Genomic DNA, 18,197 nt, shown 5'->3' on the forward strand with positions numbered 1-18,197 from the left:
TATTTCTTCTGTTCCTTTCTCCCTTTCTTCTCCTTCTGGCATTCTCACTATGTGTATATTATACTTTTGTAGTTGTCCCACAGTCTTTGGCTATTCTGTTTTCATTGTTTTGTGGTCTTTATTCTCTTTGATTTTTGTTTTTTGAGGATTATATTGAGATATCCTCAAGCTCAGAGATTCTCTCCTCAAATGTGTCCAGTCTACTAATAAGCCCATCGAAGTATTCTTCATTTCTGTTACAGTGTTTTCATCTCTAGCATTTCTTTTTGGTTCTTTTTAGGATTTCCATCTCTCTGCTTACATTGCCCATCAGTTCTTACATGCTATCTACTTTACTCATTATAGCCCTTAACATATTGATAATAGTTGCTTTAATTTCCTATCTGAAAATTATAACATCCCTGCCATGTTTCTGATGTTTGCTCTAGCTCTTGAAATTATCTTATTTTACCTTTTGATATGCTTTGTAATTTTTTCTCAATTGCCAGGCATGGTAAATCGGCCTTTGGTAATGTTGGGGGTGGGGGGTGGTAGCATTCTACAGTCCTGTGTTTGGGTCTCAGTGTTTTAGTGAGCCTATACCTCTGGATTGTGAACTTCACAAGCGTTTCTCAGGTTTTTGCCCCCTTTGTGTGGAAGAGGATGGCTAACGTGGGTGGAGTTGGGTTTTTCCCTTCCCCTGGTGAGTTAAACTCTGGTAATATTCTAGCAGGTCAGCCAACAGCTAACAAGTCTCCCCCAAGGGCAGGCTTTGTTAACAAGGACAGAGTGCTCTTGCTATTTCAAAATGGTTCCACTTCTCCTCCCTGTGCCAGAAGCCCGGGAAGGTTTTTCTCTGGTACACACTATGGGAACCTGGCGGAGCTCCCAGAGTCTCAAAATCCTGTGGCATTCCCCTAACCCTGGCTCGCCTGGGGTTTTGAACTCAGAGTAGTCTGCACTGCCTCTCCTTCAGGCAATTCATCTATTCCCTTTCACATTTTCCTATCCTGGCACTGGTTTCTGCAATGCCTTTCTGCAGGAGAGTCTCTGCTCCAGCAAGCTTATCTTTCCAAGCTTATTCCAATCTATATTTGCCTGACTTTCTAATCTTGAGGGCCCTGGTTTGCTTGAGTCCTCTCTTCTCCTACAGATCCAAGAAGAGTTGTTGATTTTTCAGTCTGTTCAGTTTTCCACTTGTTGTTAGGATGGAATAGCGACTTCCAAGCTCCTTATATGTGGAACCAGAAGTCATAAGTGCCCTCCCTCCTTCTACTCTTCACGTTACAAATCAACCAGGAGGCTTCTCTTCCTCTCTTGGCTAGAGAGACTTGATGAGTCAGTCCTCTGGGATTTGAGATACCACATTCTCCACACCATCCTGAAGAGCCACAGAAGCCAGCAACATCACTCTCCACTCCGGGGAAAAGGCAGGGAGGGGGACAGACAGTTGAGGGGGGGTCATATACAAAGAGGAGATTGATTTCAACTTTCCTTAATGACTTTAATTGGAGACTCAAACCCTGTAAACCATAGTTCAAGCCTAGTTCTGTGGGACAGTGTCTGGTTCTCCCTAAGGCCACAGGAGGAGAAATGCATAATTGAGGTTGGAACAGGGAGCTCCACTCTCCTTGGTCTTTAAATCTGGAGTAATTCCAGCAAATTATGGCTACTGGATTAGCCTTAAAATAATTGTTAATGTCACCAAGCTCCAAGTTCCTTTCTTCCTCCTATTTGGGGAACTCTCTCACAAACTATGTGGGATCAAAATATACCTCTGTACCACACTAACATCTACAAGTAGAAAGCTTCTTGATGCAGTTGCTGAGCTAGCCTGGAGAATTTCACTCCCTCCCAAGCTCACTCACTGTGTCAACCCACTCTCCTCTCCATCAAGCATCAGAGTTCTCCCAGACCCTGTCCTGAGAGGCTATAACCCAAGAAAAGACCAACTACCCACTGCTTGATTTCCATGGTCAGAGTTCTTTGAGGCCCCAACATAGGGCTGAATTGCAGTTTGCAAAGCTGTGTATGATAACAGCCATTATAGTGACCTTGAATTCTTATCTGCTGTTCTTTTTAAGAACAATTGAGAACACCTTCACAGTAATGATATCATCAGGTTTGCCCTCTCACCAACTCCAAAAAGAAGAAAGGGGGCAAACCCTTTCCCTTTACATTCAAAAGAAACATGAGGCCTAGAGAGGTCAAGGACTTGTTTATGGTTTCACCTCCCATCAGGGCCAAGGGCCACAGAGGGCTCCCATCTTCTCTGTCTGGACTCTCTTTCCAAAATGCTGGAGCACAAAGATTTGACTGTTCCTCTCCATTTTTCTTATTTGTACTTTTCTCTGTTAACCATAAGGGCATTTCTAGACTTGGGAATCCCTCTCAGTCTCCTCTAGCCTCCTCCAGCCCAGAGCAGATAGCCCCTGCATCCTGCAGAAACTCTCACTGCTCTCATGCCCCATTGGGCTCCAAGCTCTATTGAGTAGAAGATACCACATAGGCCGTGGCGATGTATTTCTTGCCATTTCCATAGGTGGACTTGTCCCAGGGATAGGTCTGGATGGCCAAGGGATAGCCACCCAGGCTTAACTGGCATCTGTGGAGGAAAGATGGCCAAGTCATAGGGGCCCATCATGTCTCCCCATGCCCATCCCCTGACTAGGGAGGTCAAGCCCAACCCATGCGGAGAACTGCCCCAGCTTTCTTTAGCCATTACCTCCCACTCCCCATGCACAGGCAGCCCTTCAGAAGGGCTCCTTTTTCCCAGAGCAGTAATCTAAAATCTCAGATTCTAGAGCTGAACCCCCAGAAATTAAATGTCTGCTTAGGGTTTCAGACATAGTAGGACCCAAAGTCCTCAAACGTTAGAAGAGATGAAGCCCAGTGGTTTCAAGCTATACTCTCTGGGGCTCTGGGGTTCCCCCTAGCAGCCTTGGGGACCGAAGAGAGAGGCCTGGAGCACCAGGGCAAGTGCATCTCTAACTGTTTGACCTATGACGGTTCTGCATAAGATTTCAGGTGATGGTTCTGCCACTGAGGTAAAGGTTGGCAACCACCAGCCTTATCTAACAACCTTATTTCCCAAGTGAGAAAACTTGAGGTGCAGAGGGGTGGTCTATCCAAGCCACGGAGTTGCAGAATCCAGCTCTCCTGATTGTCCTGGCTGAGGACAGCCTGTGGCTCCAGCCTGCTCCCCAGGCCTGGCTGGCCCAGTACTTACACTTTGCCAGGCCTCGCAATGAAGCACAGGGAGTAGAGCGCAAACTCAAATTCAGGGCTGCTGCCGATGAAAGCTGAGCCCACCTCCTTGTAGTAGCCGTCCCAGTTGAACTGCATGGCTAACACGTCGGGGTAAGAATCCCACTGCAGAGAGTAATAAAGGAGACCTGGTGAATACCATGAGTGGAGTCTGCCAGACAGGTGGCACATAGTAGCAGCCCCCAGGAGGGGCCTGCATGAGTTTTCTGGGGAGGCTGGATTCTTTACATCGACCAAGGAAACGGTCTCCCCGGCTAAGGGGTCTGAGCCCTACTTGGACCCACTGTCCGGAGCCGCCAGCATGAGTCTCCCGAAGAGGCCAGAGCCCGCTTTCCTGTGACTGACGCCAAGGTAGCGGGGACCATAATGCTTCCTTTGTAGCTATCACATGTGGAGGAGAAAGACAATTTATTGTCCCCCAATTATTTCCTGGCACAGGGCAGCAAAAGTTTCTTTTTTCTAAAATGTAAGGAGTTGAACTCCGACTAGCCAGGCTGAAATTTCCAGCCAAGGCCACATTCTAAAGAAGTTCAGGTAGGAGGTCATTACATACCTTTGAGACTTGTTCCCCTCTGAAGATCTTCCCCTGCCCCCAGCCTCCCATCCAGGGATAGTGCTCTCTGCCTCCTGCCCTCTGCAGGTCTGGAGCCTTCACTGTTTGGAAGGGAATCTCAGGGTCCTCACTGCCTAAACCCACCGGCCACCAGATCAGGAAGTCATCTTCACCATCCCTGCTAGGCAGCCAACAAGAGGCAGGGCGAGAGGCCTGTCTGGCTGCTGGGAGCGCAGAGTGAGGGTAGGAAGTCTGGGTACTAATAAGCTTCTCCAGCCCACGGGTCAGCACCCAGTACTCACGGGGCCATCGTAGATGTGACTGTAATAGTCAACCAGGCCCTCCTTCTCCTGCATATAGAAGCGGATCCAGTTATGGAAGCCAGTGACCTTGCCTTTTTTGATTTCACCTATAATGAAGAGTTCAAGGTGGGTGATCTGGGCCTCCCCTTCAACCTCTTGCACCCCTTCCCTGCCAAGGCTGTCCCCCTTTTTGAGACTTTGGCTCATAGAATGCACACCTGCTTAGCCTCTTGCCCACACTCCCCAGCATGCCACACATCCCTAACTCTCACCCAAGAAAGCCCTCCCTGCCCCCTTTCAGAAAGGCCTTGGGAGAATTCCTCCTCCTGGTTGGCCTGGGCGACCAATCTCCTCTCAGCCATTTCTCCAGTAGCAAGCCAAGCTTGGTGGGAGCTTTATGGGCTGGGACAGTGGGGAGAAAGACCATGGGCCTCTTGGAAAGCAGAGGACCATTCAGAAGTAGCCAACCCTGCCCCCGAACCCAGCTCCTTTCCTATGTGTGCCCTTGGGAGCCCTAGTGTCTGGTCTCCTTTCCCCTTTAGATACTCCACGGGAGACTATCCCTCAAAAACAGCTCCTCAGACCCCTTCCTCTTGGCTTGGGGGTGAACAGGTCCATCCCTGCTAACAGGCTTGGCTGCAAGTTCTTCAGTGCCTGATGCCGCCCTCCTCCTGAGGGAAGCAGTCTCTCTTCATTCCTCCAACTCTTTCTTTCCAGGCATAATGATCCCACCTGAGAAAACATGTTCAAAGCCACTCGAGTCCTCCTCTTCATTGCCTCTTGAATAGAGCCCAAACCACATGTTCTTCAAGTCATTGACAAACTCTTGTTCGGAGCCATAGCGGTCTGCGGGGAAGAACACAGAGGACCTAAGAGAGGGGAAGGCGGGACCAGGTCCTGGGAAGCGGGGAAGAGCCAACTGCTCCAGCACATTAAGAGACACAGGGGTTCAACCAACAAAGATATTCAGTTGTCCATTCTGTAACTACCCACAGTGCACCTGTTCTGTGCCAAGCCCGATCTGCAGGCTGAGGAGTCAGCAGGGAACAGCAAGGACAAGATCCCTGCTTTCACAGTTTCATTCCAGCGGAAAAGACAAATAATAAACAATATGATTGCGGATAAGCGCTATGAAGAAAATAAAACTGAGTGTCCCATGACGGCTGGAGGTGGGGTTGGGATGGGGTTGGGCTCTTCTAGAAAGGAAGATCAGAAAGACCTTTCTGAGAAGGTAGCCCTAATCAGAGACCTGCAGGATAAATCTGGGGGAAATGGTCTTCCATGTGGAAGGGACAACAGGGGCAAGGCTCTAAGACAACCTGGGCTCCGTATTCAATGAGCTAAGGGAAAGGCAGGGTGGCTGGAGCACAGTGAGCGTAGTGGGGAAGGGTCGGACAGGAGGTCCGAGAAGTAGGCAGCCACCAGGCCTCACAAGCCATGGCCAGAGAGTTGGGCATCAGTCAAAAAGTAACAATACAAAAATATTTCAATTTACTGTCTACGTTCTATGGACCTCAACTGTTTTAAGTGCTTTCAGTCCTCACATTGAATCTTCACATAGAGTTGATACCAATTATGCCCAGTTTAGAAACGAGGCAGCTGGGCCCCAGTGGGAAGGCCGGGGCTGGAGCTCTAATTCAGGGAGCCATCAGATACTGACTGCCGCTCAGAACTGTGTGTGGAGGACACCAAAGAGACACCAGACATCTGCTAGCCTTTCTAGGACTTAAAACACAGTCAGAAAATGAGACAAAATGTACACACAATAACAGAATGGGTTCACAGGCTGAATGGCTCATACCATTTCCCCAGTGCTTCACGTGCGTTAATCCACAAAGATCCCATTTCACAGATAAGGCTCTGACAGGTAAGGTCATTTGCCCAGGATTGCACCACTAACAAGTGGCCCCCTCGGGCCCAAAGCTATTTTGGGCTACCCACCCCCCCAGCCCTTGACCTCTGATGACATGCTGCGGAGATGCTGAAAGGCAGCGGGGAGCTGGGGCAGGTGCAGACCCAGCCTTGTGGGATGTGAGCTGCAACTTGAAGGACAATCTGGGTTTGGACAGGGAGAGACGTGATGGAACAGCCCGGCCTCAGTATGGGATCCCTGGGTCCCAGACAGGGCTCTGCTCACGACTTCGCCCTGCTCAGACAAGTCATCAGCCTGTTGTGGGCCCCCAGCTTCTCTCTGGAAAGCTGGAGGGCTGCCCTGACTGCCAAGACTCTCGCTCGTGTTTGCGGCAGAGGACCGCCAGGGGGCGGTGCGGGATCGCGCCCTCTTCACCCGGGTGCTCGGGCGTCACCCGCTTCACCTAAAAGCCGCGGGTGACTCACACGTAAGGGAAGGCGGGCGGATGGAAGGCAGCCGCTGTGAGCAGAGGGGAGACCCTGACAGAGCTGCCCATGAGGCCCAGCCCAGCTGCCTGGAGTTCAGGAGAGGAATCTGCAGGACACGAACAGACACAGCCCCCTGCCAAGAACTCCTGCGGCTCAAACCTTTTTTGGTCTGATTCAAATGTGTCCCTATCCCGAGCCGAGCTAGCCAGAACCCCTCCCGGTAAAAGCTTTTGGTGATTTTCTGTTGCTGTTTCCCCAGCAAAAATGTGGGACAAGCCTGCAAGCCTTCCTGGACCTGGAGCAGGAGGAAGGAGAATCAGGGACCCGACGTGCCTGTGGGATCAGCTGAGTTGGGGGAGGGACAGGGATGACTCCCCTGCTTGCAGAGAGCCTGAGACTGGAACAGTGCATGGTGGGCATCCACGAGGCCGCTCAGAGTAAATCAGAGCAGAGGTGACTTGTGAACCAGACAGAGATTGCTTCCACTACTTAGGCCCAGGGTCCCTCCTGGCCCTCCCAGAGGCCTGCTGGCCACTACACAACTCTGCCCCCTGCTCGCTTCACCTCCCCACCATGGAGGCCCAGGGCTGCCAGGCTCTCCTGTCCTGAGCACTGCCTTGTGGGGCTTGGGGTCGCTCACTCACTCTGGTGACGGAGGAAGCCGTAGAGTTCCTTCATGACCGCCGTCCTCATGACCTCTCTGAGGAAGGCGTCCTGCTCAGCCAGCTGCTGGGCACTGAAGTGCTCCCCACGGCCCGTGGCCCGCTGGTAGTTGTTGAGGAGGTTAATGAAGGCCGCGTAGGTGGGCTTGGAGAACAGCTTCTCGTTGACGTAGGTGAAGAGCCTGCAGGAGGTGGAGGGAGGCGTGAGGGAGGCCTGAACATGGGGCAGGACCACCCCCACCCGGCCCCTGCAGGGGCAGCCAGACAGGTCAGGGCAGGCACGAGAAGGTGGAGGTCCGGAGCAGAGTCAGGACCTCAGCTCCTCTTGAAGGGTGTGCATGAGGCGGCTCTCTTCTCCCACTCCAGCTCTTGGAAGCTCAGCTCTCTTCTCAGCCCAGTCAGTCACAGAAACCCTCCCAACTGGATACCCACAGCCCCTCAAGATGGTTTTCTTTGTCCCTGGAGACCTATTTCCTTCTCTCCCTTCCATCCTGCCTGAGGAGAAAAGAGCTGAGGCAGGCAAAGAAGTGAAGCTGGGGGTGGGGGGACACTGTGCAGGGAGAGTGAAGGGGACTCACGGCTCTGGGCAGCGGTCCACTTGGTCTCTGGTCTCCGAGGGCGAGATGCGGTTTTGGCTGTTGAGAATGATGTCTTCCTTCTGGGCTTTGTTGACATCCGCCCTGTAGATCTTCTCAGAGATGCTCTGTAGCTCCTCCTTGGTTATGGCATCACTGCTGTAGGAGAAGCCCTCTAGGAGGAGTGGGGAGGGGGTTCTCAGCCCAAGGAAGGCCCGGGGCCTCCCCTGGGCACCTTCCAGAAGCAGACAGCCAGGGAAGGAAGCTGCAGTCCATCACCCTAGTGGTTGGAAGGCAGGGACCTCGGGCCCAAAGGCTCCTTAAAATAGGCACATAGCATTGCCTGCAAAATGCCCACACTGCCCCCACCTCTGGGAAGTTCTCAAATGTGGGCATGCCCCAGAATCACCTGGAGGGCTTGTTAAAACAGTTTTGGGGGCCCTGCCCCCAGAGTGTCCAATCAGTGGGTCTGGGGGGAATTCCTAGAGTCTCCCTTTCTAATCTATGCCCACAGGATACTGATACGCTGCTCCAGCGAGCGCACCTGCAGAACTATCGCTCTGGAGACTTCCTCCATCTCTGAGGCTGTGCTAAAGGGAGCAGGAGACTGACCGTGGCCACACAGGCTCTCGAAATCCGTGCAGCAGTTCCCAAACTCTGGGCAGCGGGCATTGCAGTGGCATGGTTGGTGCCTGTCGAAGGCCTCGTGGCAGCGGTCCCGGCAGGAGCTGGGTGCTGAGTACAGGTCTGAGAGCACAGGGAGAAGTATGTGGGTGGCAGACCCTTAGAGGTCTCTCCGGGCCAGCCCGACGCCCCCCTCCCTCTCCAGCCTCGCCCTCCGCACTCCTATTGAAGATCTCCAGGGAAGGAAAACAAACAGGCTGAATTGGTACACACCCTCCACGGTCAGGAAGCCCTTGCCTTGCGGAGAGGCCAAACTCTACTTTCTGGCCTGTTGTTTTTATAATCTTCCCACCCTAAAAATAAAATCTCTTCCACTTCCCTCCATAGCCCTCAGGCTCCCTTTCCTGCCTAAACCGCAGGCTGCAGAGGCCAGCCCTCATTCCACCTCCGGGTGCTGGGTTTGGGGTCCCTCTAGCTCAGGACTGTGCCTGCTGCCGCTGGGATGGCTGCCTCCTCCTTGTCACCTCTCGTGTCCCTCTGCCTTTAGCCTGCAGGCTCCCTTTTAGAAAGGCAGACTCACGGCCAGCTGGGGTCTCCACCGGCTCTTCCTCCAGCTCCAGGAATGGCTCTGGCTCTTCGGGGCCCTCTTCTCCTGTAGGTCAGAGAAGTAGAGTCACCAGCCACCCCCAAGGTCTCCCTTCCCCTTATGTCCGATTCCCAGTTCCCCCAGCCTCCAGGACAAGCCGTGCAATGGAAGAAAGGCTGAGGCACAATGAACAAGGAGACAAACTAAAAATGTAAGACAGTTTGATTAATATGGAAATAAATGCAGTGCTTTTAAAGTGCCCTAAATAAATAAATAAAAACGGAATACAGAAGGGGACAGATGACTGGAAACTGTTCTAAAAAGTGAAAAATATTTCCCCAGGTGACAATGCTCCTTGCCACTTCAGCATTCTGGTGCTCAGTGTGTTCATCTGTACATAGAGGAGGGGAGGCAGGAAGGGGTGCCCTCTGGATTGAAAACCCTGATTCAGGTATGACTTTTCTTCAAGATACGTTGATAGAGGACAGGCTTGCCCCTCTCCAAATGACAAGGCCTCGCTTAGGAACATCCCTTACTATAATAACTCCCAGTCACAGTCAAGGGTGAACTCCACCCAGGCCCTCCGGGACTAAGAACTCTAAGAACTGTTTCCTGAGATACCAACTTCCCTTCTTTCTTTACAACACTTGGCAATGGCCACAGAGAAGGGGGTGGGGGAGGTGAGTTCAGAAAAGGACGTTCATATTGCCGCCCTGTTCCCTTGGCCTGCAGGCTGGGTGGAGTGGGGGTGGGGAGGAAGAGGAAGGATGCTCCTGGGGACTCGGAGCTCCTCTCCAGCACATGGTGGGGGTAATTTCCCCCAGAGAAGCAACACTGTTACAAAGTGATTAGGAATCTGTTAGTGAGCTTGCTGGATGGTGTTGTGTTATCAGAACCACAGGCCAGACTATGTGTTCAGCCAACACACGTGTTCTGATCACTTCCTTGGTGACAGGCTGTGTTCTAAGTCCTGACCATCCACTGGTTCTTAACTCCGCCAATGTTATGCTAAACAGACTTTCAAGGGCTGATTTAGGGTCTCAAGCGTCATCCATATTTTTTCGGTGGGAAAAGGATTCTGAAGTGCAAATCAGAGGCTTGGAGATGGACTGGCTCCCAAGCTAAGTCTTGTCTGTGCTGTGAAATGCCAGCCCGATGGTCCAAGCTAAATGGGCTCTCCTGTGTCTGTTGAATAGGGCACAAGACGAAGGGAAAGGGGCAGGCTCTGATTCTGGCACTGAGCTCTGGACCTGGGTTTCCCTCCCTGGGCTTGATCAACAGAACTCCTGCTGGTATAGATGGTGTTTTCATGTAAATGGAATGAGGGTTCTTTCTGGTAGAAGCAGCTCAGTGGGCACATGGCTGGGTCAGCGGATATCCCCTTTGGGAAAATTAGGAAAAGGTACTCCTTTCTCTCAGCAGACACAGCTCTTCACCAAGCAAGGCACATGGGTTAGCAAGAATGGACTCAATTTTGGTCAACTTGGCTTCTCAGCCAGGTCCCCCTGTGCAGTGTACAACCTGCACAACCGTATGCCATGGTCTTACTAGCCATTACCTACCATGGCTCTAGCGATCATGTTTTCCAAACTGAGAGTCAGGGCACCTGGTTTGACAGTGAACTTAATGAGGCTTCATGTCCTAAAGCAGAAGACCATTTATCTGGCGGTCTAAAACACTGGAAGTATCCAAACAAGGGGATTATTCAAAATAATTTTTTTTCAAATGACCTTTAAAACTATTAGAGTAACATAGAAACAATTGGCCTCTGAGAGTAGTGTGTGTCCCATTTAATCACTGGACAGGGAATGACAGATTGAAGGTGTTCCAGCCGCTCGGTCCACTCATTACCAGGAGAGTGGTGTGTGTGAATCCCAACAGTCACAGTGACACCATGCAGGCTCCCTGGGGGCACGGAGGTTGGAGAGTTCGACTCCCTTTTTACACTTTGGTGATGTAAAGTGTTGAATTACAGTTGGTCATGAGATACATGCTATGTTAATGTTTGTTACTGTTCTTCTGCATTTGGAATTACTTAAACTTCCAAAATAGTATTGCTAATCCTGATAGTTCAGATAGATATTCCAGATAAATAACATCTATTAAGTTGCGGTTTTAGACTGGGGACAGCCTAGAATAGCTGGGACAAGCAGTTGACAAATCCTGACTTGCACTGCTCATCGATGTCCTCATTTGGGCTCCTGGAGCCCTGTCATCCATCACAGATCCCAGCTCTGAACTGCCAGACACCTGAGCCAGCGCCCCTGCAGGCAGTCTTGGCGTGGGCATGGCCTGGCCCACTGTGCCTCCCAGACCCTTCCCCCGACAAGGAGCCTCACCAGTACACACGTGCTCATAGTCTTCACAGCAGTCCCCATGCCGGGGACACTGGCGGTCACACTGGCAGGCAGCGTCCCGGTGAAATTTCTCATTACAGCGAGATGCACAGGACTCTAATTTTCCTACGGGCAGTAAAGTTCACAAACTCAGCTCTGTGAGGGTCGTATTCTCCCTCTCAAGGTGCCCCCTGCGGTAGGGTTTGCAGACAGGGGCATGGGGCCCACCTAGCAGGGAAGATCATTGCCATCTGCTGCAGAGAAATACATGGGCAGCCTCCCACGCCCCGGCAGAAGCCTCATCCCCACCACCCCCCACCCACCCTGTATTGAAGGGCTCATAATATACATGAGGATCACAGACTTGAATGCTGAGTGAGGCTAGACCTCTAAGAGAAGCAAGTAAAGCAAGGAGGCAGTAGGAATCAGTGGGGACCGTAACAAACTTGGAACTGACGCTCGGCCTGAAATTGACAGCCACTCCCAGCTCCAGCCCCTTCTGCTATGTCGGGGTGCAGGCTCAGTGCTGCCAGAGCCTCTAGTTTTTTAAGAGAAGCCTTCCTGTTCATGTGAAGTTTTCCAATTTTTAAAAAATTTCCACAGACCGGGGTGCCTGGGTGGCTCAGAGGGTTAAAGCCTCTGCCTTCGGCTCAGATCATGATCCCAGGGTCCTGGGATGGAGCCCCACATCGGGCTCTCTGCTCAGCAGGGAGCCTGCTTTTCTCTCTCTCTCTCTCTCTGCCTGCCTCTCTGCCTACTTGTGATCTCTGTCAAATAAATAAATAAAATCTTTAAAAAAAAAATTTCCACAGACCAACGAAAGAGATCTGTGGACTGGTCATGACCCACAGGTCATCATTCACCTGTCACATAGGTGAAGGTGGTCACTACTGCTCCAGTGATCTCACCTGCCCTCTCCCCAAGCATCCCCTTCCTCTCATCCTGCCCCTTTTATGTCTTCTGCTCCTTTGTTCTTTGCTCCCCTTCACCTGGTCTCCCCTGCACCCTGTTTCTCCCAGGTCCCATCTTTCGGTTTCTTCTAGTCTTTGGAAAGGGTTTGAATTAGTTTATGCTCATGTGGGGAACAAGTATACATGAGAATTGGATTCTGGAACAGGATCTGCTGTGTAACCACAGACCACATCCTTTACTCCAGCCACATGGCCTGCAGAAGCAAATTTTTGGTCACAAGGGGCATAGACAAAAAATTTTGGAAGAAATGGTACAAGCTCACTACCACTCTTAAAAACACAACCCCCGCCATGCCCACCCCAACAAAGACAGTGTCAGAAGGTGTCTTTGGTGACAGCTGGCTTCGGGGGCCCTTTCCTTCCATTCTGAGACTTAAGGGTAATTACAGGGTCTTTGTTTCCACTTGAGGTTCCTGAGGTTTGGATTTCATGAATGCTGGGTTTAGGGGCCCGGCTGTGGGCTAGGAAGGATGTCAAGATCAGGGTCAGAGTCGCCATTAGCATCGGAATTTGTGTGAATGTGGAAACCGAAACCTAATTTGGACCAGAGTTACGGTGCATTAGGTTCGGATTAAAAGCTACTGTCAGGATTTGGGCTTGAGTTAAATTTATCGATAAAGTAACAGTTTTGTATTGCTGTTTGGCCGAGGAATAAGGGGATAGGTTTAATGCGACTCCAGGGTTGAAGAGTGTGTCAAGACTAGGAGAAGAGAAATTATCCCACTTTTGCCTTAGATTAGATTTGGGCTTTGGTTCTAGTGGTGACTCCACATAGGTGCCGTATCTCGATTTAAGCCTGGATTGGGTGGGAGGTGAATATGAAGGTTGTGGGTTTATTTACTACTTTGGATTCTGGGATTAGGGTTTATATGGTGTTCATGCGGGTGGCAGAGCAAAGAACTTGACCTGGACTCTGGGGCCAAAACTTCATGGGGTTGGAATTCTGGTTCAGCTGCTTTCGAGCAATAAACTCTTGGGCAAGTTATTTGACCTTCTGTGCCCCAGTTTCCTTATCTGTGAAAGTGTCATGACAATGGAGTCCATCTCATAGAATATTTATAAGCATTAAATGAGTTGATATTTGTAAAGCACTTAGTACAGTACATTATCCTTACTAGCAACATGGGCTGCTTAGATAAATAAACAGCGATAATACTCCATGCTCAGCTCCAACGTAGCAAGTGCTCAGACTGGCTAGAGCAGTCTTCCCTGTGGACGCACGTCATCTATCTGACTCCCTCCCTGGCTTTCAGCTGGGCCAGCCCTTGGACCAGGGTGTCCGTGCATTTATGTCGCTGACAGTTTCTTAGCTGACGTCATTGCTGTGAGCCTGCATTCTCTACATCAAAGAGGTGTCAGGTCAAGGTTAACCACGTCCTGAGGCAGCCTCAAGTTGGATCCAGGGCCTCCCATGTGGCAGGCCTTTGATCCAGTGGACTGTCCTTGAAAACAACCAGGCCCAAGGCCACTTGTCCTTTCAGGCTCAGTGGAACTCTTTCTGAATCTTAAATGTTGCTTCCTTGGAACCTAAATGCAAAGACCTTAAGGAGAAATTTTTAGGCAGGAGGAAGACTCAGTCAGCTGCCTACCCAGTCAGCCTGGCAGAACACCCAGAATCCAAAGGGAGAAAATTCAGACAAATCAAGGCAACATTCACAATGGGCCCGATCAGCAGAGTCCCAGGAAAGAATTCACTTCATTCCAGCAGCTGGCACAGGCTGAGAAGGGCTCCACGTGACTAGTCAGCCCTTTGGAGCTCAGGAGAACACCCCCCACGGCCCTGGCCGAGTGGACTTTGTCATCTCTGTTCAAGAACTTTGTCCCCAGTGAGAACTCCCTTCCCCATAAACTTGGTCTGCTTTGAGACGACCCTGGGATTTGAGGGGCGAGAGGAGAGGTAGCAGGGACTTCTTTTCCTCATAGGTACCTCGCTGGGCTGTCCTGGGGACACTCAATGGACCAAGTCACTCCAACTCCTCACTCCAGTGTCCCCACCCTGTGCCTGCGGGCCACACGGGGCCCTGTGCGAGCCTCACTCCCTGGCCAGGCACTGAGTCACTGCTTCGGCAGCCATCAGCCCCTTGCCCTTCTGCCTCATCTCTCTGAGCCATGGCCTTCTTCACACTGGCCTTGTCTGACTCAGACCCAGACTTTCCCTCCATTCCCCTAGAAGGGCTTAGGGCCTCCCCTGTCTCATGAGATGCTAAATTTCTCTGCACTCTCCAAAACTTCAATATGCCAGAAGTTCCACTCCCTATCCATGCTGCCTGCCCAGAGAGCCTGGTCCCAAACCTGGGTGTCGCTATTACACCAGCACTTAGCTGCTCTGAGGATCGGGACATCATCCTCCATCCGTGCCTGTCCAGGAGCCCCAGAGGCTGTTTCACTGGAGACCTAGCCAACCAAGAAGATTCATTTCCAGGACCAGCTTCCTGCCCCAGTTCACCCAAAACAACCAGGCTCCTAAGGCTGATGGTGACTCCTCCATATGATTCATTGTCTTGCATCTAAGTTCTGAGATGTAGGAAGTAGGAAGGACGAGAGCCGAGCCCCTTCCTGCCCACCTTAGGAAAGAAGGCAGCATTGCCTATTGGACTCACGCCTCCCCGTCCATCCCACATCCAGATCAGATTGCCCTCCTCCCCCAGAAGCAAAGGCTCCACCTGCGTTTCTAAAGCCACTGTGGCCTCTGTCCTCGAGGATGGCTGCCCAGGGACCCAATGTCTAAAGTCGCTCTCCTCTCCTGAGACTGGGATGGGCTAACCGAGCGGCCACTGGCTCACACTAAGCTAGAAGTTCTCATGCCCTCCCCATTGGCTGTCCACCACCCAGGGCCCCCGACAGAGCTGATTCCCAGCTGCTCTGCCACGGGTGCCGGAGTAGAGGTCCCCTATCCCTCCCAGTGCAGGGGGGCCTGGGAGCAGCTTTCTCCTCCAAAGGTTTTCTGTTTGGGAATCCCATCATGGGTCTCCATATATAACCTGACTGGAAACAAGGGTTTCTGCCGGGAATAGGTACAAGCATACTCATAACCCAAACCTCAGCTGGTTGAGCTCTCACTCCACATAAGGTGCTTTTTATACAGTATCTTAATTCATCCTTACGACAGTCCGATTTAAGAAACCACCTGGGTCGGGTGGGGTGGGCATCAAGCTCTGATTCTTTCTCCTCTGGGCAGAGGAGGGTTCTCCCCACACCTCTCAGCTCAGGCCCCTCCCTTGGCCGCCATTCCTCTGCACCCATTAACCAACTGCCAATGAACACATCAGCACCAGCACTCTGCCCAGCTACCAAGGAAAACATTGCTGTCCTTCTGCCAGTCCCATTCCCTGCACCGCTAGTAACTATAGGCCAGTTCCGTGCTCTAGTTCTTCAGTCACTGGGTCGGAGGCCCATTCCATTGACCATTTGTATAGCCTAGAGAGCACATGACCCACCTCTGGACCAGGGCCTTTTCCCGCTGAGCCTGCCCATCTCCTGAGGTTTTACCCAGAGCAGGATCCTACCCCAAACAACCTCACCCACCCACCCACAGGCAGTGGAGAGAGTGACCAAGGGCAGCCAGGCCACTCAAACCCAGCAAGCTTTACATCACACAGCAGTCCCGCAGACAAACCTTGGTGAGATCAAAAGTCAGACTGGAGCAAGGGATGTCTGGGTCTAGTCCTCCAAGGACTCATGAAGGGGTTTCCAATGACATTTGTCCCTCAGCCCTGCTCCCAGTCCCCTCCACCCCAAAGACAACGCCTATACTCTGACAGGGACGGATTCTAAGGCGCTCCACGGCTCTAGGACAGAGCTGACCTTCCCTTGTCCCACTCTGCTCATACCTCTACCAAGTTCCCCAACTCTTTGCTTCTTTATGCAGGACCGTTGCACCCCCACCAGATAATGACTTACCAGCCCAGGCCAGGCTGAAGAGTATGGCCACTATTAGGGGCACACAGGCCCTCATGGTGCCCAGTTGGAAGCCAAAAGGGGATGGGCTGTTGGACTTTCACTAGAGTCAAGGTGAATGTCACAGCTCTCAAATGAGCCTTATTGCCCAGGCTGATCCTTTTAAAGACATCAGAACTTGTGGATCTGGTACCTCCAGATCCTTTCAGGAAGAAAAAGGGGAGGGAGGGACCCTAGATGGATAAGAGGTGGAGAGGGGGTGGGGCCCGACAGCTGTTTGAAGCCAGAGGGAAGGTGACTAAGCAGGCAGGTAATTCCAGATGTTTAGAACAGGTAATACTAGCTGTGGCCAGAAAATAGGTCATGTAAGCAGACACAGCAAGATGGGCCTAGTTTGGGGGAAGGGAGGGTGCAGTTCTCCATCCCAAGTGGGAGACTGATGGCCTGGTCCGTGGCTGATACCCTCCAAACACCCACCTATTGGCAAGCCACTGTCCTGGCCTTCCAGGGAGCTACAGGCTGGCTTCACCTTTGAGTTCCTGATGCTAATATGAGAAACCTAGTGAGATGATTGTTCCAAATTTGACCGGCAGTGAAGCTCAAGGAAGTGTTAGGGTCAGTCCAAGGAGGGATACAGGAGGTGTGGGTCAGAAATAAGGGCTGCTCTTATTAGCATCAAACCACATGTAGCCCAAGGACCCCAGAAATAATATGCAAATAGTCTCTAACTCTGACTGAGTCAGCACCTCAACTTCTCACAGTTCAGGTTCTCACAGGTTCCAGCTTTACGAGGTCAGCGGTGGGTGAGAGGTTCAGAGACAGCCAGAGGACCCATCCTTCCTCTCCTGGGGGCCCAGGAGCTCACTCCTTTCATCCCCTACTTACACTCGTCTTCCCGTGGGCCCTCCCCAGGGAGGTGAGGCTTCTCCAAGTCCTTCCTCCCCAAGTCCCAGGAGCAGCAATGTGGGACTGCCAAGTTCCCCCTCCTATTAAAGGCAAAATCTGTTAAGTAAATTGTTCTTTCCCGTGCTACATGGAGATTCTGCCCTCTTAATAAAAGAAAAGCCTCATATAAGAAGGCAAAACTGATGAACCATTCAGACTATTCTATAGTGACTTTTCTCCAGGGGTGAAGTAAGGGGACACGTCCTCCTCTGCCAGCATGCTTGAAATATGGGATGCTTCCTCCCTCTGACCTCAGTTTCCCCATCTCTGGAATGACAGGGTTGAACCTGATGAGCCCTGCCAAGTTCATTTCGGGGCTTCCCTCCCACACCCAGGGTGGGCCGCTGTGGTGGGGTGGGGAGAATACTCCCCCCACTCTCAGTGCAGAGATGAGACCCCACGTGGCGCTCAGGGGTGCACAGGACAGCTGTGACAAGCTGCCTTGCAAGAGACTCACAGCAGAAGCACAGCTGACACATCAGCCTGGCCCTTTCATGGAGCAGGGAGGGTGGTTGAGGGAGTAGAAGCAGAAAGTCTGCCTGGACTGCTCCAGCAGTCAAGTCCAAGTCCAAGTAGAGAGCGGGCTGCAACCACGGCCAGCGGTTGTGCCAGGTGGCGGCACACACCTGGATTTCAGACTCTGGTTAGTTTAGGGAATAAAGGAGATGGTCACTGGCTGGGCCAGGAGAACAACCCCTCAGAATTTGGGGTGGACGGTGCCTTCCAAGGGCCCGGCTGGAGGCACCCCACTGAGACTGACGGTGTGGAGTCCGTCCGGCCCGGGGAAGCCCTACCGTCCAGCTGAGCAGCCTGTCGGAAGGAACTTCCAGGCAGGAGCACCTCCTCCCTCCAACACGGGAATTTTAGGGCAGGAGCAAGGCTGGGAGCTTAGGCATGGTTGACACTGACCCCATAGAGCCAGAGGGCCCATCTGAGGGCCCATCTGAGGACCCAGGTCTGAAACAAGAACCACAATGTCAGCTTTAAGGACAACAGCCAACACTGACCGAGCACGTGCCGGGGAGTCCCATGCCAGAACCTCCTACGCACTCCCTCCTTCCCTCTTCTACAACCCTTCAGAGTATTATTGTTATCCTCATTCACGGGGGAGGAAACTGAGGCACAGAAAGGTTGGCAGGTATCCCCAGGAGCACATCGGT

General features: G+C 51.9%; 1 protein-coding gene across 1 annotated transcript; it reads right to left on the bottom strand.

Annotated features, from left to right (window-relative positions):
- Positions 1 to 1,462: 1,462 nt before the first annotated feature.
- LOC111157959 (endonuclease, poly(U) specific) lies at positions 1,463 to 16,292 on the bottom strand. Its single transcript, XM_022519718.1, has 10 exons — positions 16,096 to 16,292; positions 11,228 to 11,350; positions 8,883 to 8,954; positions 8,291 to 8,425; positions 7,682 to 7,853; positions 7,086 to 7,285; positions 4,834 to 4,947; positions 4,102 to 4,208; positions 3,209 to 3,351; positions 1,463 to 2,584 (listed from the first exon to the last, which is right to left on the bottom strand). The coding sequence occupies exons 1-10, from the start codon at positions 16,148 to 16,150 to the stop codon at positions 2,464 to 2,466; spliced, it is 1,242 nt and encodes a 413-aa protein (XP_022375426.1). The 5' UTR covers positions 16,151 to 16,292; the 3' UTR covers positions 1,463 to 2,463.
- Positions 16,293 to 18,197: the final 1,905 nt, after the last annotated feature.

The sequence above is a fragment of the Enhydra lutris genome, unplaced genomic scaffold, assembly GCF_002288905.1.
Source record: "Enhydra lutris kenyoni isolate GAN:26980312 unplaced genomic scaffold, ASM228890v2 scaffoldscaffold56, whole genome shotgun sequence".
Taxonomy (NCBI): domain Eukaryota; kingdom Metazoa; phylum Chordata; class Mammalia; order Carnivora; family Mustelidae; genus Enhydra; species Enhydra lutris.

Bases quoted from the DNA above. Each gene is read 5' to 3' on its own strand.
- LOC111157959 (XM_022519718.1), bottom strand. From the start codon at position 16,150: ATGAGGGCCTGTGTGCCCCTAATAGTGGCCATACTCTTCAGCCTGGCC. The intron at 11,351-16,095 runs GTAAGTCATTAT...TACTGCCCGTAG, and splicing joins CTTCAGCCTGGCCTGGGCTG to GAAAATTAGAGTCCTGTGCA. The intron at 8,955-11,227 runs GTGAGGCTCCTT...TCTGACCTACAG, and splicing joins CTATGAGCACGTGTGTACTG to GAGAAGAGGGCCCCGAAGAG.